Genomic DNA, 23742 nt, shown 5'->3' with positions numbered 1-23742 from the left:
GGTACCTTTGTCTGCCTGGTGTTCAAAGCCTGTCCTGCTCAGTCACTGCCAGCCCCTTGGCCCCATACATATTTTAGATGCTGGAGTGGAAGAGAAAGGTGTAGAACAAGGATAAGCAAAACTAAACAGTTCTTAGGCTGTTGAAGCAACTGCTTCCAGCAGCTTTTATTTGTTCCTCACATCAGCAGGCTAGAAAGCGGTGTAGGTTTTACTGGAGTGTGTTTGTCTCATCAAGGGGGAAGATCACAGTTTGTGAATTTATCCTTATATCATCCTGGAGACAAAGCCCTCCACCTGCATCCTGTGCTCCCTTCCTCAAGTGTCCCCTCCACCCAAAAATTAGTATCACTCAAGACAAGAGTGATCAGCAAGTCCTACTTCTCTGTGGGAGAAGGCTGCAAGCCAAGTGAGCCTGGTTACACCAACAGCCCCACTGAACACACAGAGCAGCTGCTCAGAGGGTACAGCATTCACAGGAAGCACCGAAATTGAAAAACCTCACACTTTTTATTGCAGCTCGGTGTTAGTGTTTTGGAGAGCACAGCTGCATTAGAAGCAGATATTGTTCCAACTTCCCTTCCCCACGAGACTCCGCCACAAACTCGTCAGCCCCAGGCAACTCCAAAAATTGTGCCTGGCTTTGCAGTGCAGACAAATGTTCAAGTGAGGACCAAGACCCTCATGTGACTTGTCACTGAAGAACAATAATGATCCAAAAGCTTGCAAAATGAAAAGGCCAACACATTAACTAGCATTCCCTGCTCTGCTGGGAGACACGTGAGCTTGTTCCCAGCTCCCTGACACAAGGATGTGAGTAGCCCTGCGAAAGGGTTGCCCTAAGCTGTCCTCTTGGGATGTTCCGCTAACTTAGTTCTGATGAAAGTCCTTGCTCTGCTGTGCAGGAGATGAGAGGCCACTCACTTGGCAAGGAGCTGCTGTGCTGCTCAGCTCTGCCAGCAGAACGTTCCCTTCTGTGCTCTCGGGTGAGCCACAGGCAGAAACAACCCCAAAGGCTGCTCTTGCTTGCCCACACAGCAATGAACAGTCTCTATTCCCTTCTCATAAGCTGACAGCTACTTCTGTTTAGCTTTTCTTTCCACCCCTACAGGGCAAGAGATATAACACACTAAAAAAAAAAAAAAAAAAAAGAAAAAATCATTAAAGGAACTTAAAAATTCAACACCACCTCTCTTAATTACGGTGTAACCCTCCCCATTGCCAGTGGCCTCTTCTATTCAACTGTAAAGTGCTGGTCAGGTTGACTTTTTTTCTATTAGATCTCATGGCTCAAAGACCCTGAAAGCCTCCACGCTCCTACAAAAATAAACAGTTGTGTTATGCCTATATTTTATGGTATTGCCTTTTCATGCACATTTCCTTCTCCCGTGGAACCCAGGACGGGGGCAGAGCCGGGTCTAGTCATCCACAGTGATGTTGCGGAAGAGATAAGCCATGGACTCGCCGTTGTGGATCCGCCGGATGGCTTCCGAGAGGATCAAACTGATATCCACAGTCTTTATCTTGGGGCACTGCAGCTTCTGCACCTCATGAGGAACTGTGTTGGTCACCACCACCTATGGATGGAAAGGAAAGAAAGTTGTGCCACTGGAACACTCGCTCTCCCCGAGAAGCCACCCTGGATTAGCTCCAGGAGGGGTGTGCCCCTGCTGTTCCACAGTTCAGGGGGAGAAATCCTTGTGGGATTGAAATAAATGGTCTCCCCTACATGACAGTCAATCTGTTGAGGGGACCAGCATAACCAGCACTCTCCAACAGCCACCTCCACACAGGCTGATGGGTCCACTCAGTTCACAGGATCTGACATGTCTGTTACTAAGGGTGAGGTGTGAAATCTTGTCCTCTTGATGCCCCAGCAGCCCCTCAGCAGCTGGGGGAGAGGGGCAGGGAGAAGGGCTGCACAGTGAGATGGCAGCCCCACACCACCAGCTGCAGTAAGGGAAGTGTCCATGCAGGGATGACTAATTCCTGCATTAGGGAGAAAACATACTCAGGGAAGCAGACCTGATCTGAACAAGTATTAATCACACACTCTTTTTTTGTTCCACTGAAGAACCAGCTAACTGAAAGCACCTGATTACAGCAGTGATTTCAGAGATGAGCTGTGTGGCAGGGGAAGAACATGTTTGTGAGTTTGGATGTCATCAGAGCCAGCCCCTCCTCTGCAGAAGGCAGGCTCACCTCGTCGATGGAGGATTCCTCTATGAGACGGGGGGCATCTGCTGACAGGAGCCCATGAGTTGCCATCACAAAAATCTTGTAGGCTCCACGCTCTTTCAGGATCTCTGCAGCAGCTACAAAGCTTTCCACGTCATCAATGATGTCATCCTGAGGAGAAACAGAAGGAACTTCAAAACCAGAAGTTTACAGTGCCTGCAGGGCAGGAGTGGATCTGCAAGGTACTGCAGCTTTGGCCATGCACACAGATGAAAAATATAATCCCTGTCTACTTCAGCTGCTGGTGAGAAGCAAGGACACCCAGGTGCATGACTTTAATCTGCAAATGCCATTTCCCTATTTTAGGGACCCTTTTTCTAGTGTGGAGAACAAATACTGTGTCTTGGAAACAAATTAGTCCCTGCACATGCACACACACACACAGAGCTTATCATCAGCAAGGTGTTTTTTCATGGGGGTAGGAGCTGCATGTTGATTGCTTACACTGCAGCCTGGCACAGCAAGTATGAGAAGCTCAGCAAGTTTTCTTTTTCATTTGTTGGGGTTTTTTACGTTTTTTTATTTTTTTAAACACTTCAGGAGTTTATTCTGCATGTCCTGGATTTATTCAGTATTTGCAGACATCTGATATTTGTAGAATTAAGGGAGCAAGGAGATTTTAGGGCTTAAAGTGCTGAAGTACAAAGGGTTTTCAACAGCAAGTTGAAATAATCGAAGCCACCAGCAAAACTGGAGAAAACAGTGTCTAACAATCATGTTCCCACCCCTACACCAGCAATCCCCCTCCTACTCTCAGGGATAGAGCAGCTCAAGGTAAGATGCTGTGAGGAAGCCACCCCCAATTGCCCCTGTCACACTCATACCACTATGATGGCAATTCTTCCTCCAACGTCTCCAACCACAGTTATTGGCGGTTTCTCCTTGGCCATCATCACTAAAGAAGAAGAGAAAAAAGGACTCCAGGTCAGTGAGGTTTGAATCAAACACCAACAGCTCCACCACACAAGAGGCTGAACCCTTAAACATCTTATATTGGTGCACAGACACAGATGTGCTTTACATGATCCTGACACCCACCTCAGTGGGAAAGCACTGGTTTAACCATCTTCTTCCTCCTTAAATGAACAGCACTGCTGCACAATGAGGAGACTCTCTGTTTCTGTGGGGACCTCATACTGACCTCAGAGACAGCAGGTAAATCCAACAATCTAACAGGTCCCTGTGCAAAGAGAGCTACAAAGCAGCACCTGGTTTATGGGACATGGTGGTGACTTTCTTTTTCCCCCAGAACAAGATTTGAAAACAGGTCACGATTGGATGATCCCACAAATGGGATTCTCTGACCAGCACCTCTCAAAGGGCAGGTGCTTTACAAGCTGCAGCTTTTCACCTGTTGGACTCAGCAATCCATTTGCAGGATCAGACTTGCACTGCAGCTCTTGCTTTCTCACATCAACAAACACACAAGGCTCTTTCAGAGGGTCTAAGAACATTAATACCACCTGCTCAGGCAAAGAAAGCTTAAGGAAGTTTGCAGAAGCAAATTCGCTGATTTTTTTTTCTTTTTAAGTGGATTAATGGAAAGAGCAGGACAAAATCCAGTGGAAACACAGTTGTACAAGCTCAGTGCAACCAGCAATTGGATCAAAAGGATCTGACAAGGTAGCACTGACAAGCTGTGCTACCTGACACAGTGAAGAGATGTACTAGGAAATAAGGTTCCACTCCCTCCTGACTCTGCTTTTGCACTGACATGGTTTATGCCAAACTGCATCCTGCCAAACTTCCAGCAGCAGTATATACATAAAGAGATATGAACCAGGATGCACTGAGAGTGTCCAGATGTAATACAGCCTTCAGACTTACATCAAACAGCAACTGGCCTCTGATACGGGCCAGGGACTTGCTGTCCATCAGCCAAACCTGTCACTGCCACAGGGTGCTGGTTTGTACAGAACAAAAACTTCCAGCATGGAAAGAACACTGTGGTGGGCATACAGGTGACAATCTGGACTGATCTAACCACTGAAGCAAAGAGGAACATCCAGCATTTTGTAACACTTACCTGGCCCATCTCCACACCCCCCCTCCCAGATCTGATGCTCTCTGTGGGGAGTGCAGCAAAGTGTCCTACCAAGGCACTTGGTACCCCTCCTTTTGTAAGCTCAGGTCTTGCCAGGATTCTGACCACAGAGGCTTCTCAAGTGCTGAGGAGTTTCAGACAACCTACATAGCAAGACTTCTCTGCTTTAAGATAACCTACTTTGATGTAATACCTGAGCAGCAGGAGAACAGAAGCCATTGCCCATCAAAAAGCCTGTCTGAATATTGATTTCTGCCCTCCTGGATCAAAATAGTTCTGCATGAAACTCCACATCCTGCACAGCAGGCTGATCCAGTAGTATTCCCACATCTCATCAGTGCCTGGGAATGCTTAGAGTGCAAGCACAGCTGAGTGAGTGAGTCACACTGAGGGATGTGATGAAAGCAATTTTAAGGACCACAGCTTTGAAGATTCATGTGTAGAGCTGTTCTTCACATACACAACCTACTCCACAGACTGGTTCTCCATAAACCTACCAAAACTGTATAAAAGGTGTCCAATAGTTCTGTTTTGACCAAAGTTCCATCACTCATTGCCAGGTTTTGCAGTTAAAGTCACAGCTACCTTGGACTGAAGAGTTAATAGCTCTTCATGGCACAGACTCCCCAGCCTCCCTTGCATGGTTATTTGAGTCTCCTATTGAATGCAAAGTCACCTCTAATCCTGAAGGAAAAACATTCTTATGAGAAGGATGAGTATTTGCAATAAATGCAGATTAAGCATCACAAGAGATAAGCAGATCATAAATTTCAATTACAGGCACTACCGACCTGCTTAGATTAGTTATTAGTTTATTATCTAGTTTGGACAGTAATAAAGCTCCTGGTGGGAGCTGGGAAGTATCAAAAGGATTCCACCTGGCTGCCATCCCATCCTCCATGTGTATCCACAGATGAGTGCCATCTCTGGTTACAACAGCCAGGTTAGGGGGAATCTTTCTGCAAAAATGGTGAACAGAACTAGAGAGCTGAAATTCAACACTATTTTACTCACAGAGACATGAAGTTTGAGCAAATCAGTATCCTTCTATTCCAAAAAGGAAGCAGACACTTGCTATGCTTAAAGGCTAACATGGCAACTAGCAACATTATCAGTGCTTTGCATCTCTGTTTTTAAAAAGCTGTATTTCGATTTTGTTTTATTTTTAAAGAATGGTAGGCAACGTGTCGACCTACCCGGATCTTAAAGAGATGTTCTCCCTTTTTCTTGTTCAATTTTCTCTGCAAAAAAAACAGAAACAAAAAATTGCAAGCCAAAGATCCACCCACAACCACATCAAATCTCAAGAGAACTGCTCCGACGTGATGAGAGTTTACACAAAGGTTACTGCAGCCAGTTTCTTCTTCCAAATCTTTGGACATATCAAGATGTGCAAGTCAGAACTGCTACGAGAAGGTGGCTTGAAAAATGATTCAAATAATAAAGGGCATTTTCCTTCCAGACTGAAAACCTCTGTTTATATGTAGACAAAAGAGGGTAACAGAAATAAGCCACAGTGGTACTTTTGCCTGGTGTAACCCCTTGGATCATGTACAAGTTCAGGTTAAAGAGTTGCTGACTTTTTTCTGGAGAGTCAGAAAAGATGCTTGTGGTATCTGTAGCTTCTGGAGGGGGAGGAGAAATAAAAGAGGGAAAAACCAGACCACCATTTTTATAAAACAAGAATATCAAAGAACACTTTCATTCTGATGTGTGTAACATATACTTAAGTACCACATGTTAAAGGCAAAATTATTACTGGCATGAGGAAACAGCATTCCCAGGTGTGTAAACCTGTTGCTGTAATTAAGCAGTTAAAAATGAGTTAAGAAACGCTAAAATAAATTCTGTTTGGAGCTGACAGTGTGCACTAAAGTGATAATCACCAAGAACTGTAAAGCTGCATTTACAACAGAGCCTGTGAGCAAAAGGCTGCTCAAAGAATGAACTGTTTTGTGTAGAGATAGCCCTGGAAGGACAGAAAACATCCCTGGGCCCAGCCTAAACACAGGAGAGACGGGGGTAGGGAAGGAGGAATGGACCTATGGTCACTCCAGTTTTCCCCCCCAAACTCTCTTCCTTCATGGCAGTTTGCTGAGCCCCAGGTTTGAACCATCAGCTCTGAATAAAGTACTGAATTCCAGAGCCACTGAAATGGTTTAACAGATGGTGTTCCGCTCTTTTTCTCTCCAGGACGAGGAGACATGCAAAGAGTCCACATGCATTTAAGGCACAGCCCTGAGCCAGCTGCAAGCTCTGAGACACAAAAGCCCACAATCAAAGGGAATAACCCCAGAGTGATGTCCTGTCTCAAAGGCTCTGCTTTCAGGAGTGACGTGGGCTGTTGCTGCTGCTCGAGCACAGCATTTTAAGTGCAATTAGAAGCACTTCTGGCATTTTTCTGTTGTGGCTCCACACGAATCACAATATCACATCAGGCCACACTCACAGGACAATAAATAAGCCATTACACTGCACAGCACTCATTAATTAGAGGCACATGATCTCTCCCAGAACGGGGAGACAAGGTGCATGCCAGGACACAGGAGCCCAGCCAATTCACTAGGAAGCCCATGAGGAATGGCACAAAGCATAAGCCATCGCTGTGGGGCTCTGGGGCTGCTCCCAGACACAGGTTTCACCTCTCTCCTGGCTGTAACACAACTGCCTGGAGCCTGAACTGCCCAGTCTAGGATGCTCCACAATAGTCTGCTTGTAGCCTGGAGCAGGATGCTCCACAGTAAGTCTCAGCCACTCTCCAGGAGTATCCCCACCTGCCTGATCCAGGCCAGGGTTCCTAAGCCAGGCAGACCCAGACTGGTTCTGTTTTGGCAATTAGAGGGTTTTTGGGACAGTTTTGGTGTAAGGAAGCACCCAGCTCTGGGTGAGCAGCACATGTCTGACCTTTCATACAGGGGCACAGCTTCACTCTGCCCTCAGAGCTCACACTACCAGGAATGCTGGTGATGGCACATGGCAGGAAGAGCTGATGGAGGATTTGGTATGATGTGACATTTGAGGTGGGAAGATGCTTTTCAAATGACTGAATTGGACAAGAAAGGAGGCACAGTAGAGAGGGTAAGTACAGACACTCACAGCACTGCCATCCCTACACCCCATCTGCATTTTCAGCTCTGTCTGGCAGAGCACAGCTCCCTGTCAGGCTGACACACAACCAGGATGCACTAGAAGCTTACAGACTGCTTTCAGACAGGGATTACCTCAGAATTCTGCACCTCCAGTAACAGAGTCCAGCTCACTCAAACCTGGGTATTTGTCAGGTTAGAAAACTGGACAGAAAAATCAACTTCCTACTGAGAGTTTTGGACAAGTTTGCCCCACAATCCACCCCACGACTGACAGCTACCAAGCCTCAGCTTGACTGTTTTACATTTGTGCCTTAGGCATGCAGGGAGGTCATTGGTCAAGTGCTGAGTTTGTGCAAGAGATAAAATAAGAAAGTGGTGATACACAGCAAATTAGTTTGTGTTTGGATAGCTGAGGACTGAAAACAATTTTCCCCTGGAATCATAACTAAACTGGACAAGGACACATTTCTGTATGAGCTACCATTCACAGGGCTCTCCAGCAGCACAAGCTCTCACAGCTGAGCTTCCTTGAAGTGACATATGGTTGGAAATAAAAACACAAAACCATCAATGCCTCGGTAGCAGACAAATGTCAGCTAGTGATATTTTGGAGGACAGCATCCTCTTCAGAGTAGGAGGGGAGGGGAAAAAGCAACCATGCAAATTCCTGTTCTGTTGGAAGGGCATGAAAAAAAATCCCCTTGTCAGAAGGGGGGGGCAATCAAGATGAAGTCCCACACTTCACTGCCAAACCCCACCTGGCCCTGAAGGCCCAAGAGGAGTTTCACCAGCAACATAAGCACTGTTTAACTGATTGTATTCTAGTGAGCAACGACTGGGGTGATGTGAAATGCCTGCAGTTTTACTTGCCTCCCCTCCACAAGCTGCCCACAAACTGGTTGGATGTTCTCCCTAAACTTCAAAAGAGGAGAGGCTTATCAGTAGCCCCAACCTCTGCTGGTGTAATTAAGTTTGGCTGCATGATGGAGAGCTCCTCACCACACACAGCAGCACACAGCCTTTCCCACGGTCACTGATCCCAACTTCTGTCCTACCACCACATACCTAGAAAGCTTAAATCCTCCGGAGAGAGAGAGAGAGGTATTTTAATTCTACTGTTGTTATTGGACTGCTGCAGGAAAACAAGCAATCCTGAAGATGGCATTTCTCAGAACACAGGTTTCGTCCTTTCTCCTTTGCTGTCTGCTCCCAAATCAGCAGCTTATCAATCAGTGGCAGGAGCTCAGGAAACAGCTCAGCAATGCTCTTGGAGAAACTATTCACCACAAACCTCAAAACCTTGTTAAAACAGATGCTGGAACATGATCACCTGGCTGCCAGGATGAAGAGAATTTCCAGCAGTGACAACGGCTGCAGCAGAAGGGGGAGATAAAGGCCAGCCCTCCCCTCCACAATGGAGCAGCAGCTCCCTTATTACCTGTACTTTTGCATTTCTTTTGTTTCATTAGCTCAATGAGTTCTGTTGCTGAGCACTGTAAAAGCACCACCTTTATCAGAGGTTTGTCAGTCTGACACTGTTGAGCAGGCACAGCCAAGGAGAACAATACTGATGCTCTGTATGGCCAGAAGGAGTTAAATAAAAACCTTCCCCTGTGACTTCTCCTACAGCTCGCTGATATCAACCTTTCCACGAGAAAAATTCCACTGGTCCCACTGCCATCAGGTTGGTTATAAACCAAGAGAAACTTCCCACCAAACTTCTTTTTTTCCCCCCCCAAGGGTAAGCAGAGAAACTTGATCTTACAGGGCAGCTCCAGGCCAGGGTGCACAGTTGCATTTTTGAGCATTGGAGGGGAGTGACGCCCGTCATCCATGTCCTGCTCCGTGCACTGAGCCTCCCCATGGATCACTGCCAGCCCCAGCCGCAGCCTCTCGGCGTAAGACTGAGCCCTGCAAGACAAACAGCCTGTCAGGAAGGAGCTGGGCTGGTGCAGCTTCACAGCCCAGCCCACCAAGTCTCTCCCAGAGCCAACAGCAAGCAAAAGCTGCACCTCTGTGGCTGTTCCCCAGCAAGAAACTTCATTGGAAGTGATTCTTCATTTGTCCTTAATATCCTAAAGTTCACTCTACCCTTTGGCTCCACCGTGGGGGCCTCCTGTATTCCTCCATTCTGAGGACAGTCAGGCACTGCTGAAACTCAAGCAGCAAGTCTGATCCTAACCCCAGGTGAACCCCTTTGCTCTGCAGCAGCAGACACCCCCAGAGTTTACTCCCACCCTCCCATACTTTCCCTGGTGTATTTCCCACCAGCTCAGGTATTTTCCAGTTTAATTTTAACCAGCTAGTAAAGCATCCATTTACCTTTTAGCTGCACCAGGAGATTTGGCTACAATAACTGCATTTCTGTAATCTGGAATCTGGATGTGATAAAAGGTTATTTAATTAAAGAAAGACCTACTTGCTAGTAACTGGGTTGATACATGGTTAAATAATCATGCCCACCCTCCTCCCCAGACCCACATCTTCATTCTTCATTTCTCTCTGAAAGAGAGAACGAGGCAGCTGCACTTGCTTTCAACACCAGTATTTGTGTATTCTGTAAAGGTGGGAATGTTCATGGTGTTTAACCCTCCCCATATGGGGAAGCCTTGTTCCCACCATGTGGGAATAAATCATCAACTTCTGCACATGGAGAATGAAACCTCTGTGCTCTGCCCCCAGCTCAGCATTCCCAAACTCAGCCCAAGACAAAGTCTATCAATAAATTCAGAGCAGTCAGAAATCCACCACTGCCCAAGGGTTAAGGGGAGGCAGTGGAACACAATTTTAAACGTGTTTAGAGGCAGGAGCACAAACAGCATCTCTGCAATGGCACTAACTCTACAGAGAGCAAGCTCCTCTCCTGATTGTGGTGGAGTTGAATTTCCATCCAGGTACAATCATACAGTGTAGCATCTTCCCACTTTCCCCCCTAAGAAAGAATTCCTTAACAGAAGGATTGACCTAGACTGACAAGACCACCTCTGCTTAAGGAGAGGCTCAATGCTGCTGCCATATTAAGATGAGTTAAGACAAGTTGATATATACAGAACTAGAGTAACCTCACTTCTTCCTGTATATACTGAAGCAAGAAAGGGGATGCTCTCAGGTTGTCTACTGGAAAGCTGAAGAAGCCTTGGATTTCCTTTTGATGAAGGTCCATAGTGATAATGTGTGTTAAACCTAAAGGGAAAAAGAAGAGAACAGTTTATGGAAAATATTCCCACGTGGTTGGAGTTCCTTGAATATCTCCATTTTCCAGACTGTTTTAGCTGTTACTCAGACTATTGTGTCATGGCATAAAATAATCATAAACAGATGGATGTAGAAAGTTCCAAGGACATAGAGACAAACAGGCAGGCAGTGTCACAGCACTGGGCTGACACTGTATTTCACTACAACACTTCTAGGCCACTTCCCCAGGTGTGAGTTACAAAGAAACACAAGAAAGCTGAAGAAAATCAATTCCCCTGAAGTGGCTCAAGAGCTCAGCAGCACATCTCCACATCTAATGGGAGAAGAACAGGAGGACAGATGCCCTCTGGATGCCCCTCCCTGTGACACTCACCTGCCTTGGCCAGCATGGAAGCCAGCAGCTTGCAGACTATAGAGCCCCTCTTCCTCATTTTGCTCTGTTTGCTGTAGGGGAAGTAAGGGATGACCCCGATGATGTTCCTGGCACAGGAAGTCTTCAGTGCATACGCCATTATCAGCAGCTCCATGACAGCAGTATTCACATCTCTAGGACATTTGAAAAACAATTCCATGTATTAGCAGGTGTTCTTCCAGTGCAACTCCTTTTCCATTTATACTCAGACCTCTTGTCAAAGTTCCAAGGAAATAATGCTACATCTTAGGCTAATGTATGCAAGACCCAGACTGCAGCCATACAGCTCCTTCCACCACACCACAACACATTACAGTCAACTTTTACATGTACAGAACATGACTCCAGCACTCAAGAGCTGGGGGCTGGAATTTCATTTTATATTCTAACACGAGGTACATGATGATTTCCCTCCATCATCACGCAAAAAAAGGATTTCTTTAAAATTTATCTTGGAACAAATATTACCTGATACAGTGTATTTTGAAATAAAATAGTCTTTTAAAGAAGTAGCACACATGCAGCCAACACAACTTCATCCACACTGGATTTATTAGGGTATTTTTCTTTAACAATGTAAGGCAAGTTATTTTTCCTGCCTTAAGAAATACTGCATTTTGGAGCATACAGATTCCACATGTATCACTTTGGTGAAGTCAGCATCTCCACACTCTCCAGCTTATCTAGAGATGGAAGGAACAACAGCACAGGAAATGCTAAAGGACTGTTTCTTGAAAGAAGAAAAACCCAAAACCAAAAAGCAACATAGGCAGAGGAATCATAGAATATGCTGAGTTGGAAGGGACCCACCAGGATCATCCTGTTGAACTCCTGGCCCCAACAACCCCACCATGTGCCTGAGAATGTTGTCCAAATGCTTCTTGAACTGAGACAGGCTTGGTGCTGTGACCACCACCCTGGGGACCCTGTTCCAGTGCTCAACCACCCTCTGGGTGAAAAACCTTTCCCTGATATCCAATCTACACGTCCCCTGACTCAGCTTCATGCCGTTTCCTCAAGTCCTGTCACTGGTCATGAGACTGAAATATCCCATTTTCAGTTTGCTCCACCATGATGACTGGCATGGCCCAGCAGGAGTGTATTCGTCTGCATTTTAATTCATTTTAGGAAGGGGAAGAAAACCCCAAGCCTCTTTAGTTCCTTAAAACCAACACCAAGAGACACTGTCTGCATGGTCACAGACTGACTCGAGACCATTTGGGAACTGAAGAACACCCCCCCACACACACTTCAGACAGCGGGACAGACAATCCTCCTGCAACACAGACACCCTTGCCTGGGAGTCTGCAGCCTCCAGTGACAAACCACATCCCCAGGCTGGTCAGGAGGGCAATGCTGGGGCTGACTGGGCCATCTCTCCACACAGCAGCAGAGGAATAAACAGCACAGAGCAGCCTAAAGCTCTGCAGAGCTTTTTGGACGTTGCCCAGACATTGCTCAGGACCTGTTTTCCTCCTGAGCACCAGAGACAGCTTCTCCAACTGCTCAGAGACACGACCCGTGACAAACCTCTGACCATTTCCACCTCCCCACCGCTCTCCCTTCCTTTGGAAATTAACCTCCACTTGTGCCTCTTCATTTGTGAGGCTCTGGGTCTCTGTTCTCCCGCTGGCCCCACCACAATGCCATGTACACACAGGAAAGCTTTGTTGGCTCTGCAGCAAGCAGCCAAGAATTACATAAAACACAGCCCCCTGCCACACAGGACAACGAGCAAACAAAGAACTGTTTCTTCCTTTTGGTGTTTTAGCTGTGCCAGTAGGGCCAGGAGAGAAGAAAGAGATGCTACTATCAGTGTCATACAAAAACAAAGTGGTCAAGTTTAAGCCTATTTAAAGTTCATCCAAGAAATGCATTGTTTTTCATCACTATTTTTCAACTTACCCCTTAAAAAAAAACATATATATATATATTCACATGGAAAGCAGATAAAAGAACGAGACTGGGAGAAAGGTTTTAAAAGGCACCTGCAGTCCTGGTGCTGCTGTGGGACTGTGGCAGCCCTATTGAAGTTACTCAAGGAGGAGCAATTTTCTCAGTATTCCAGCAGGATTCCATGCTGGGCTCCAGAAAGCTCCTGCAGACCAGCTGGCACAGGCACTAGGCAGGGGTGAGTGTGTCTGTCACTCCAGCAGGGCCCGGGGTGGGTGGCCTGGGGAAGTTGTTGAGGTGATGCTTCATGCTGAGCCATCACACTGCTCTGCTCCTCTGCAAGGGGCACTGACCCCAACCAAGGGCAATAACAGGGGGAAATAACATCTGTGGTGGAACCCCAGCCAAAGCATCTCCAAAACAGGGACCAGGAGAGCATCACAGCCTCCCTGCTGCCCTCCCCACCTCCTGCCTTGCAGCCATGCTCCCATTTAGTTACTGCTGGGAAGGCTGAGCCAAGACCTCACATGGGGACTGTCAGCTCATTACCAGGACATTTAGAGACAGCTCAGCCATCCCCCTCACCCTACTTACCACCCCTCTCCAGCAGCCTGGAGCCTCCCTTGCTGCTCCCCATCCCTGTCTAGGACATCCCTGGACATTCCTTCTCTGGAGGCTGAGCAAACACCTCATGTGACACTGTCAATGGACTTTGCAACAACCAGCACCAACACTCAGCACTGAAAGGCTCCTTTCACTTTCAGAGTTATCACAAAACCGCCAACTTCTTCATTTTTCTACCACCTAAACATAAGCTACTTGAATTTCCCCTCATACAAATGCCAGTCCACACACCAACAGTCTTGCATGATACCTGTCTTTGTCACCTTTTTGTTGTGCTCTAGGCTTTTAGGACAGGGAGCCTGTAGCAGATATTCAGGTCTCTCTGTTCTCTCCTGCATTTAAGATGCAGACTGTGAATTCACACTGCAGCATAACAAGCCTGTTTCCACTCTCTACTCCTTTCCTACCAAGTCCTAATATTTTGTTTTCTTTTCAAACCACTGCTGAGTGTGGAAGTCCTATTCTTAGATTAGCAAAACAGTTGCTGTTTTGACTTTCCTGAAAAGCTCCCTGAAACCCACTGGAAAACTAAAATGCCCTTGAACCTGTCCTCTCAAGCAATGCAGCAAGGCACAGCTGCAGTTTGGGAATAAAAGATGATTTGACTGCACAACAGTGGCTCCTCACCTAGAGGGCCTTGAACATTTTGGCTAAAAAGGGACCAATTTCTTAGCCCACAATGCCAAATTCAGTTAATGGAAAAACAAGGGGATCGACAAGTTAAAAGCAGGGGAGGTTTTCTCCTCCCAGCACTGTTGCTGTCCCTAATGCTCTGAGTTACCTCTCTGTGAACACTCGACCTGTTTTGTGTTTACACAGCTCTCAGTTACAAGGCATTTCTGAGAACTCCCTCACAAGGGACAACAGAATGGCACCATTCACCAGAAAGGTAATCCTACAGCAGGGCATTTTTGTCTTGTGGAGATTTAGTTGCTCCCTGGGGGAGAAAACACTTGGAGCATCTCTCTGGAAAGAGATGACCCCTAGGAAAATGTTCCTGCCTGCAAGAGGAATTCCAGGAGTAAGCTGACCCAGTAGTCCTACTGATTTCTTTAACAACAGGCCAAGCATTACAAAGAGGAAATGAACTTGAATTCTCAGAGGCCTCTATTCCTTTGGCAAGCAAGGAAAAATTCTGTTTCTAGGCTATTCTGCTACCTGCTTGAGCTCTGCTGCTTATTACTTCTTGGGATCTCCAAAATCTGAGCAGGATTTAGTAACCTGGAAAAAGCTGTCAGAGCAGGAATACTCTTGTTTTGCTAATTGTGCAACAGGCATCCTAACAACACCTTTCCTCTGAAAACAGTGCCTCCCCTACTCATAGTTGGTTGTTTTGCAGTTATCATTTAATGTGTGGGCTCCTTTCCCACCACACCAGTGCTGTATCATTAGTCTCTTCCTCAGCCAGGGAGCAGCAAGGTTCCTGGGGTTACAGCTGGTTTTCTAGCCCCCAGGTTACTTGCAGCACTTCTCTTACTCCAAGACTAGAATAGCTCAAAATAAAAACAAAAAAGGCCCACCATCATCAAGAACTGTAAAAATACCAGAGGGAAGCTGCAGGCTTCCACCTGAGCTAAGTTTCACATCACTACAGTGAAAAGGCAAGAATAATCCAGCCTGTAATTAAAGTAATAGCTGCTGTTTGATGTTGGCTCTGCTGCTTGGTAGTTGAGGAAATCAGCCATCCCAGGATGGAAATGCCAGTCAGAAATCACCAAACAACTGAGCCTGAAAGGCCACCACACACAGAGCAGGAGGGATGTTTCGCTTGCAGCCATCAGTCACACTTGTTCTTGCCTCAAGTGACACACTGGAGCTATTTGATGGGAAGAGCCTCAGCTTGCTGTGGCACAATCGATCCTTGGGGAATGTCAACAGCTTAACACTATGTGGGGTCTTAGATGTGAGACAAAGCAATGACAGCACTGGCAGGAGTTCCACTGGTTATCCTGTGAGCAAACAATCCAACCCTCTGCTGAGCCAGGTACTCACAGCACATCCTGGGTGTAAAACTGAGCCACGAGTCCCTTACCTGGGGATCGTCTGTATGATGAAGATATCCTGTCCCCGGACAGATTCTTTTATTTCAACTCTTGTTTCTGAAAAGGATTGAAAACAGAGTCAGTTTTGTTTCCAAACATCCAGGTTGACAGTGACAACACACCATGTTTTAGCAGCAACCTTGCCCCCTGGTCAGGGCAGATGAGGACTTGCTCCCTTGCCCTTTGTGCACACAGACCCACTAGACACACAGATGAGCTGAGCAGATTTGCCAAAGGCTGGTCCTGGGTAGAGCTGGCACCACATACCAGTGAGTTAGCTGAATTTACAAAGCAAAAGCAGGCTGAATAGCTGTTTCTTATGTTTAGAAGACAATTGCCTAATTCTCAATTAGAGATCCTTTTCACTCCTCCGTGGAGCGGTGAAAGCTGTCAACAGAACATTTGTTAGTGAGCAATGAACCACCCAAGGCAGAACAACCTTCAGGACCTACCAAGAAGGTAACTCAGCTCTTTTGCATTTTGCTCTTTCACAGCTGAGCATGGGATCAGCTCCATGCAGGCTGGACAGCCCAAGGCAACACCAGCAGCACACAGAATTCCCCAGTTTCACTACCAAGGTCCAGACATTTCAACACTGACATGAGCTGGAAGTCTGGGTCTCTGCTGAACACCATTCCTACAGTCCCTGACTCAACTGCAAAAGCTGAGCCCCAAGCAGCTCTGCAAAGCCAAAGCAGGTTTCCCAAGCGCCTGTCTTAGCCACTCATATCCTACACAGTCATGAACTAGAGGGTAGGGATAAGCAAAAGGAGAGAAATAGCTGCACAGCTATGGAATTCAAAGTCTAATTGCCTGGGCACTGGCAGTTACCTGAAGGGACTCAGCAGAGAGCAGACTGATGTGCTGTGCAGTGATGAAGAATGACTTCAGACCTTGTAGCAAGCAACCTGATTTAAAACCAACCCCAAAGGGCAGCGAGCTCTCACGAACATGAACACACCGGCCAACCCAACCATAACCACCCACGGTGTGGCCCATTCTGGCTGCAAGAGCAGCAGCACTATCATAAATTCTCCATCCCTTCCTCCCACCTGCATCAGCTCTCTAGTTCTAGTCTCTCTTGCCAGTAAGGTAATGGAGGTCTTGAAACAGTAAATGACTCTCAGCCAAGGTCCAAGAGGTGTGTTCCCCAGCACAGCCTTGAATTCTCACTCTTTAAAGCAAGAGCACAAGTCCTTGCTAGGGCAGCTGTAACCTGCCTGTGGCAGGGGAGGGCTGGAGGAAGGGGATAATTTAAAAGTTCACAAGGCAGACACTTAGAAAGCAGGGCATTACTTCTAACCCTGGAGCTGTTCTGCTAAGCATAGGAGTCAGTAAGATTTGGCAGCAGCCAACACCTGAGGTAGGGCTCCAAAGGAGAGTTTGCTGATGGGCAGACAAACAAGATAACAGGGGCAAACAAGGAACACATTTAATTGCTTTGTCCAAGGTCAGACACAAAGGTTTAGCACTGCCAGGAGCAGCTGTAACATCACAGCTGAATCACTGCACTTATTAGACAGGTCTGGCTGATGGAGTTACCCAGTATTTCTAAGATTACCTCAAACAGTAAAGATTTCTCTCACCTCCATTGGTTTCCTGGTACACCACAGATTTCCCCAGCTCGGCACCGAGACGCCTGGAGAGAAAAAAAAGGAAATCAAAAATGGAGAAACTCAGCAGTTTGTGATCCAAACCAGGGACTGGACCAGACATTACACACCAGTAAAAACAGTGTTGCCCAGAAGGGAGCTGAGTGAGCCAGCCAGGCTGCTCATCTTCCCCGGGAGCCTCCTTCCCTCTGACATCCCTGGGGAGGGCCCTGGCGCACACCACTCTGCAGCAGGTCACTGCTGTACTCAAAGAGCCAGTCCCTGTACTGACCACAGGCTGTTTCTCCTGCAGGAAAAGGACACCCTGCCAGCCTGTGCAAGGCCACCTTGAGCAGGTTTTGATGTGCAACTGAAGTTGAATGATTTACTCAAACGCAATTAATGGCATCTGAGTCACTCTTTTTTGACTCCCACATCTTTCTCTTTCTTACCTCTCCCCAAGCCTTCCTTCTGAAATAACTCAGCTGACTGAAGAGATTTTAACTTCAAAAATTTATTTTTTTAAATTACTCCTTCCTCTTTCTCAAATGTCAGGTCTACAACACTCATCAAAACAAAGATTAGTCACCCCCCTCTTTTTTTTAAATTTCTTTCTTGCATACTAATGATTCACTTTGAAGAGCATTTTAAAAGGTTCCAGAAGGCAGACTTCTCCCTCAGGTGATGCTTCAGTATTTAACTGTGCTGACAAGTAATTCATTAGTAAGTATTTAAAGGCATTTGTGCTTTAACCATGAGCTTCAGCTGCGAGACTCTGCACCAGTGAGACTTTTGGGACAGATGTGCTGCTCAAACTGGGCAGGATGGAGCAGGTAAATCCCTCCTCTCCTAGGATCTGCTCAGTGGCTTTGCTCACACGCTGGATTAGGCAACAGTTTATGCCTGAAAAATACCTTTGCTCACCACACTGATTACAGCCATAGTTTCCTCTCTGCACACATACTGTATTTACCTGGACACGGGCCAAAATTTGGCATATCAGGACTAACCCTAAATGAAAGTCCACATCCGTTGCTGGCTTTTCCCTGGTTTACAGACTTCTACAGTCAGGCCCTCTATATCTCTGTGCCCAGACTCAGCCTTGTACTTCAGTTGTCACCAAGATTGTTTTTTTTTCAGGATTCACTGAGTGAGGCAGCCTGACCCTGGCGTGCTTCTGTCCCACCAGCTACTGCTGGGCTCAGCCATGAGCCAGAGCTGGAGGTCCCAGCTGGAAGCCGGCCTGGAGAACGTGCCCAGGACAGCTGTGATAACAGACACTCCAATGCTACGGGATGTGTTTGCTTAGCTGGCTCTAAAGCACGTATTTGGCACGATCACACTCCCCATCGTGTGTCTGGCAGCACGTTTTGCAGTGGCTGGGGGTGGTGAGTAAACTCCCACAACTGAGAACTGTACGTGTGAGGCTGTACCCAGCCCGGCTCGGGTACCAACTGCAGCATCACCAGGGCAGGGAAGCCTCCCAAATCCCTAATTTGGCTTCTCTCAGCCTAGCTGGGTTAAAACTTGCAGCTGCAATGCAAAGGAATCCTCAGTACCTTCAGCATCTTCAAAAAAGAGCTGCTCAAGCAAGGCAATCCTGGGCACCTCGGGGACAGACTCACAGTAAAGGTGAGTTTTGCAGGTGGGAGCTCATGCTGCCAGTTGGGATCCTGCTTCCTTCCAATGATAGTCTGGCATTTACAACCACTAAGCTTAGTGCCTTGCTGCCAAGGCATCCAAGTCCAAACAAGCTCAAGAATCACACACACAACACAAGCTGGTGGAGGGGTGCAATGTTTAATGACTCACACTTGCTCCTCCACAACTGCATGGCAAGTCTTGCCTCTGGAGGCACGTGCACCCTGACTGCTCTGCAGACAGCACATTCCAACCTCACTACTGGGGGAAAAAATTCCATTAGTGAGACTGTGCAAGTCTCTCAGTCAGCCCTGAATCTCATGGCAGGAAGGAAAGGTTCAAAACCAGTCCAGCCAGACACATTGCAGCAAAACACCCCCTGGAAAGTGGCACTTTCAGTGCTACGTGGTGGCAAACAAAACCAGCAGATTTGTGGTGCTCAAGGGGAAATGGTCTCAAGTTGCACTAGGGAAGGTTTTAAATGGATATTAGGAAAAACTTCTTCCCTGAAAGGGTTGTCAAGCACTGGCTGCCCAGGGAAGTGGTGGAGTCACCATCCCTGAAGGGATTTAAGAGACATGGAGATGTGGCACTTGGGGACATGGTTTAGTGGTGGCTTTGACAGTCCTGGGTTAACAGTTGGACTCAATTTTAAAGGTTTTTTCCAACTCTATGATTCCATGATGTATCCAGCAAGAAAAAACCAGAGCCCAGTGCTCCCCTATTCAGGCCATACAGCAGCAATGCAGTTTCTGTGCTGCTGAAACAAGAAATCCTAAAGGCAAGTTTGCTGCTCCACAGCAACAGGGACACTGAACAACTCAGCTCCTCAATCCTGGGTGCAGAGAGCAGCAGAAGGGACAGCACAGAGCTGCCACCTTAAAGGAATGGGAAGCACTGGATTGGTCTGGTCAGACAATAAATCCCAACTGTTGCCTAAACAAAAGGGGTGGCAGTGGGAAGGGCAGGAGATAAAACTGCCCATGCCACAGATCAGCCCCACCTGCAGCTCCACAGTCCCATGAGCCCCAGGCACAGCAGGATCCACAGGCAGCTCCCCCAAAGCAGTTCAGGTATGTGCACCCCAGGGGCACACCTTCCACTAAATCCCTTCCTGAAGGCCTCGATTAGCTGAGATATCACTGCTGAAGGAGTCTGATAAACACTGATTTGGCCAAGGACAATTAAGAGGGGACTGTTCAGGCAGCTCCTGTTGTAAAGCACTGAATTCCAGAGCACTTTTATCAAAAGGGAGATTTGCACAGAAGTCAAGGGCAGGGCATGGCCTTACCCACCACATAGCCTGGGAGCAGCCACAGACTTCAAAGATAAACTCCCCCTTCCCACCACCTCTCCCTTTTTTCCCCTCTTCCATCCCAACTCTTTTCTCTCTAAATTCTCTCCATCCAGAAGCTCCCCACTGGTCACTGCTTTAGGGGATGGAGGAATTGAACTGACAGCAAGGACTCTGTTTGCATGTGGCTTCAGGACTAACAGCATAACCACATGAACCTGGGCCACCACACTTGCTGATCACTGTCTGAAGACAGAGGACAAAAAAGGTGCCACTGCAGGTAACCCAGAGCACACAACCCCTGCAGAGACACAGCTGCTCCTGGCAAAAATAACATTTTAGGTCCTGTAGATAAATCACATCTCCAAGCAAAACAAGCTCCCATCCTTGCACCACCTAAAGCAACTCCTCTGGGCATGACAGCATCTAAGAGAAAAACATCTCTTTATGGCTTTAAAAATCCTCCTCAGAGCAATTGGCCACTAAAAATTTATATTGATCTGGAATCTCTCTCTCTGTAAACGCTGCTCAGAAAAGATGATCTAACTTTCCGCAGTCTCCACACATGCCAAGAGGATATTAAGCTGTGGATACAAGAGTGTTTATAAAATCTCACTCAAATTCACATCTAAATGCAAACAGCTCAGAAGTGACCTGTAGTTTAATGAGGAAGTGACACACTGCAGTATTTTAGGAAACACTGTGAGGTGGTATTAGATTGTACTTTAAAATGCTCCTCTAAAGACTGCCAAAAACCACTGTACCAGACTCTGGAGACAAAGGACAGTCAATGAGACTTCACATTCAGCTGAATCAAATATCAAGAGGCAAATGCACTTGCAGTATTTTGTGCCATCAAAACCTGTTTCAGTGCCACTGAGAAAGGCCCTCAGCCCAGTCTGTGTTTCCTCCTCCCCCTGTGTGACCAGCATCCAAGACATTTGTAAGGTTTTCTCCGAAGGAAGCTTCCGGGGGAAATCTCCATACAAAGCCCTTAATTATGGTATGATTTTATTTTGGCAATATCCTCTTCGTTACAAAACACTTTCACTGGTCTCAGCTCTGCAAACACCCAGTTCTCCCCACACCTAAAGACTCCAAGAGCTGCTGCAGACTCCGGAAGGATCTGGAGCAGAGGATCTGTGCCGTGACCAACCGTGGCCAAAGCAAGTCACAGCCTGACTTTGAATTGCTTTTCAAGCTTCTGCAAATCTTTATTTAAAGATCAGTCATGGTCCAGCCAGCACAATGGCAGCTCTGCAGTCTATTTCCTAATCTCCCAGTACTTGAACAGCCAGGAAAGGGAAAGGGAATGGCAGCTTCCTGGACACAAGGCAGTCTGTTCAGATATCCTTAAAACTACCTGAGCTCTCCTTTACCACTCTCCATCCACCCAGCATGACTGGATACTTGAAGAACAGTCCCTACTGCTCATCTGCCACTTGGATCACTTGTTCCAGCCATGCCAAAAGCCATGCAGCCCAACTACTGGCAAATACCAGGCAGATTTTCCTCTCCTCTACCAGCCTGCTCCTTGTGAAGGAAATTCCCCTAAAGCTGGTGCTGGCCAGCACAGAAAGCTCCACACAAGCCAAATCTCCTCAGCTACATTATGTGCTCCCCCTAAGCTGCACAGAGAATCCCAAAGCCCAACTCCTTCATGCTCACCCTACTCCAGCACTGTTCCCCACCTGAACCCTCTCCAACAGTCCTGATTTTTAGCTGGTTATTCTTTTCCCTTTCCAAAATCCTTTGATGCACCTTCACCCCAATATGTATTAGCCTCCTGCCACATCTTTTGAGATGGAAAAGAGTTGGTGTCACCTCTCCTCCTCACACAGCTCCACACTGGAGCTGTTTCCAGAAGGCAAGAACAGGGTTTGGGGATGAGGGAGGGCAGCATCCCAAGGTCTCTGTGCTCTGACTCCCCTCTGCCACCCTCTCATATGCTGGCAAGATGACCTAAAGGGAAGGCTGACATTACTCTTCCTTCATTCTACCAGAAATCCTCCTTCAGCAGAGGGAGGTTGCTGCAAGTCCTCTGGATACTTTCTCACCCAAAAGCAGGGCTCACCTCCTGATCACAGGAAACACCACCCTGGGTTTAGCGTCACCCAGTTCCCTGCAACCAGAGATCAGAACACAGATCCCTGTATTTTCCTCCCTACTCCACGTTGTTTAGGCTCATGGCATTGCTTTATCTTTAGATCACTGGCATTTTCCATGCTGCAAAGCAAATGAATGTCTGGAATACTCACATCCACAGCTGGCAATGACAGTATCACGTTGCCCACCACGGAGCTGCAGGAGCACTGGGGAGGCATTAGCAGCTTCAATCACCAATCACCTCCAACCCAAACACATAAGCAGTGAGCAGAATGTAAAATTTGTGCCCTCTGAGCCAAGCACTGCAGTCAGAGGGAGATCTAAATGCATCTGTTGGACTCTGGAGATCAAAAAGACTTGTCAGACCTCCCTCCCCCCAGTAGCACACAGGCCCATTAGGGATCAGCACTGGTCACAGAAATTATCTTTCTGCCCTGCAGCTCATAATCAGGTGCCAAGTGTCCTAATTACAGCAGGAATTCTTTTTCCATCTGGGAAAGAATTAAAAAAAAATAATCATCCCTCTCAATTTATTAGATACAAATATATGGTTTAATTTATGTTTCAGTGGTGCCAAATCTAAGGAGCATCTTCATTATTTAAAGTTTCACAAGGTATTTGGTTCTTATAATCCAGCACCATCTCCTCTCCCTGGCAGACACTGATATCAACCAAAGCTCTGAAAACCCAAAGTGAAAGTGAGACTGACCATCAGTCACTGTCCCATAACCAGACAAGAATGCTCAATGGGAATTGCAAAGGTCAGAACTGTGCCAGAACATGACACTCAGAACCAGAAACGAAAGCAACTCGGGAAGTTCTGCAGTAAACAGAGTGAGGAGACTGACCTGATTTATGTCCCATTGCTCCTCTCCAGGCTCGAGGTTTTAAAAAAGGATAAGCCTACTCATGTACAGATTTTAAGATTATATCTACAGGCAAAGAGCAACAGAGCCCAGACGGACAGGAGTCTCAAGGGGCCCTACTCCTAATATTGCGTGTTGTTTTAAAGTTCTTTTACTGCTTATACTAAAGGTCATAAAAAAACTTTAAAAAGAACGCACAATATTAGAGGACGAACTCACCCTTATAAGATTGCTCCAACTCTACCTCAAGGTGCAACTGACCTCCCCAGCAAAGTACAGGCTGGGATGTGAGACAGGGGGCAAGGCAGCAGCAACCTGGAAAAACAAGGGATGTATTACAGACGTGTTGAAACAGCCCTTGAGCTCCTGGGGGAGGTCAGTGAAAAAGCATCGTGGAAGATGCTGAAAATACCTTTATTTTTGGGACAGTTTTTACTGTGGGCAAATCTGTGCTGTTAATGGTTCCAGATTTTGCACCCACAACGAAGATACATGTCCTTAAGTCTCAGGTAAGCAGCAGCTGGGCTCTTACCACCTGAGCATCCAACATCCCGCTGTTAGAGCCAAGGTAAAGAGCCCACGTCGCCCCTATTAGGAATTTACGTGGTGAAAGACAGCTGGGAGGCCACTCTGGATTTGGATCCTGCTTCATTCCCCCTCGGAGCATCCCTGGGAGCCCACAGAGGGTAACATCAGCCAGCCGTGTGCG

At 47.0% G+C, this 23742-nt stretch overlaps 1 protein-coding gene across 3 annotated transcripts; it reads right to left on the bottom strand.

Annotated features, from left to right (window-relative positions):
• Positions 1-485: 485 nt before the first annotated feature.
• PRPSAP1 (phosphoribosyl pyrophosphate synthetase associated protein 1) lies at positions 486-23351 on the bottom strand. 3 transcript variants are annotated; one of them, XM_018073354.2, is made up of 11 exons: positions 22320-22463; positions 17258-17433; positions 17121-17173; positions 15525-15591; positions 10937-11109; positions 10436-10551; positions 9691-9746; positions 9134-9279; positions 3060-3130; positions 2200-2346; positions 486-1574 (listed from the first exon to the last, which is right to left on the bottom strand). In XM_018073354.2, the coding sequence occupies exons 1-11, from the start codon at positions 22383-22385 to the stop codon at positions 1416-1418; spliced, it is 1230 nt and encodes a 409-aa protein (XP_017928843.1). In that variant the 5' UTR covers positions 22386-22463; the 3' UTR covers positions 486-1415. The 3 variants fall into 3 exon arrangements, with proteins under 3 accessions (XP_017928843.1, XP_029815889.1, XP_029815888.1); XM_029960029.1 differs by lacking the exons at positions 17258-17433; positions 22320-22463 and adding an exon at positions 23253-23351; XM_029960028.1 differs by lacking the exon at positions 17258-17433 and having other exon boundaries at positions 22320-22362.
• Between the last annotated feature and the right edge of the window lie 391 nt (positions 23352-23742).

This window comes from Manacus vitellinus, unplaced genomic scaffold (assembly GCF_001715985.3).
Source record: "Manacus vitellinus isolate BGI_N305 unplaced genomic scaffold, ASM171598v3 scaffold_24_pilon, whole genome shotgun sequence".
In the NCBI taxonomy this organism is placed as follows: domain Eukaryota; kingdom Metazoa; phylum Chordata; class Aves; order Passeriformes; family Pipridae; genus Manacus; species Manacus vitellinus.
The sequence above is the reverse complement of the archived record's forward strand: the minus strand, read 5'-3'. Positions and strand labels throughout refer to the sequence as shown.

Excerpts from the sequence above, each read along its gene's own strand:
- PRPSAP1 (XM_018073354.2), bottom strand. The coding sequence starts at position 22,385 with ATGCCTCCCCAGTGCTCCTGCAGCTCCGTGGTGGGCAACGTGATACTG. Across the intron at positions 17,434-22,319 it reads TGTCATTGCCAGCTGTGGAT|GAGAAACAGCCTGTGGTCAG; the intron begins GTGAGTATTCCA and ends CTTTTCCTGCAG. Across the intron at positions 3,131-9,133 it reads CCCTGGCCTGGAGCTGCCCT|TGATGATGGCCAAGGAGAAA; the intron begins GTAAGATCAAGT and ends CTTCTTCTTTAG.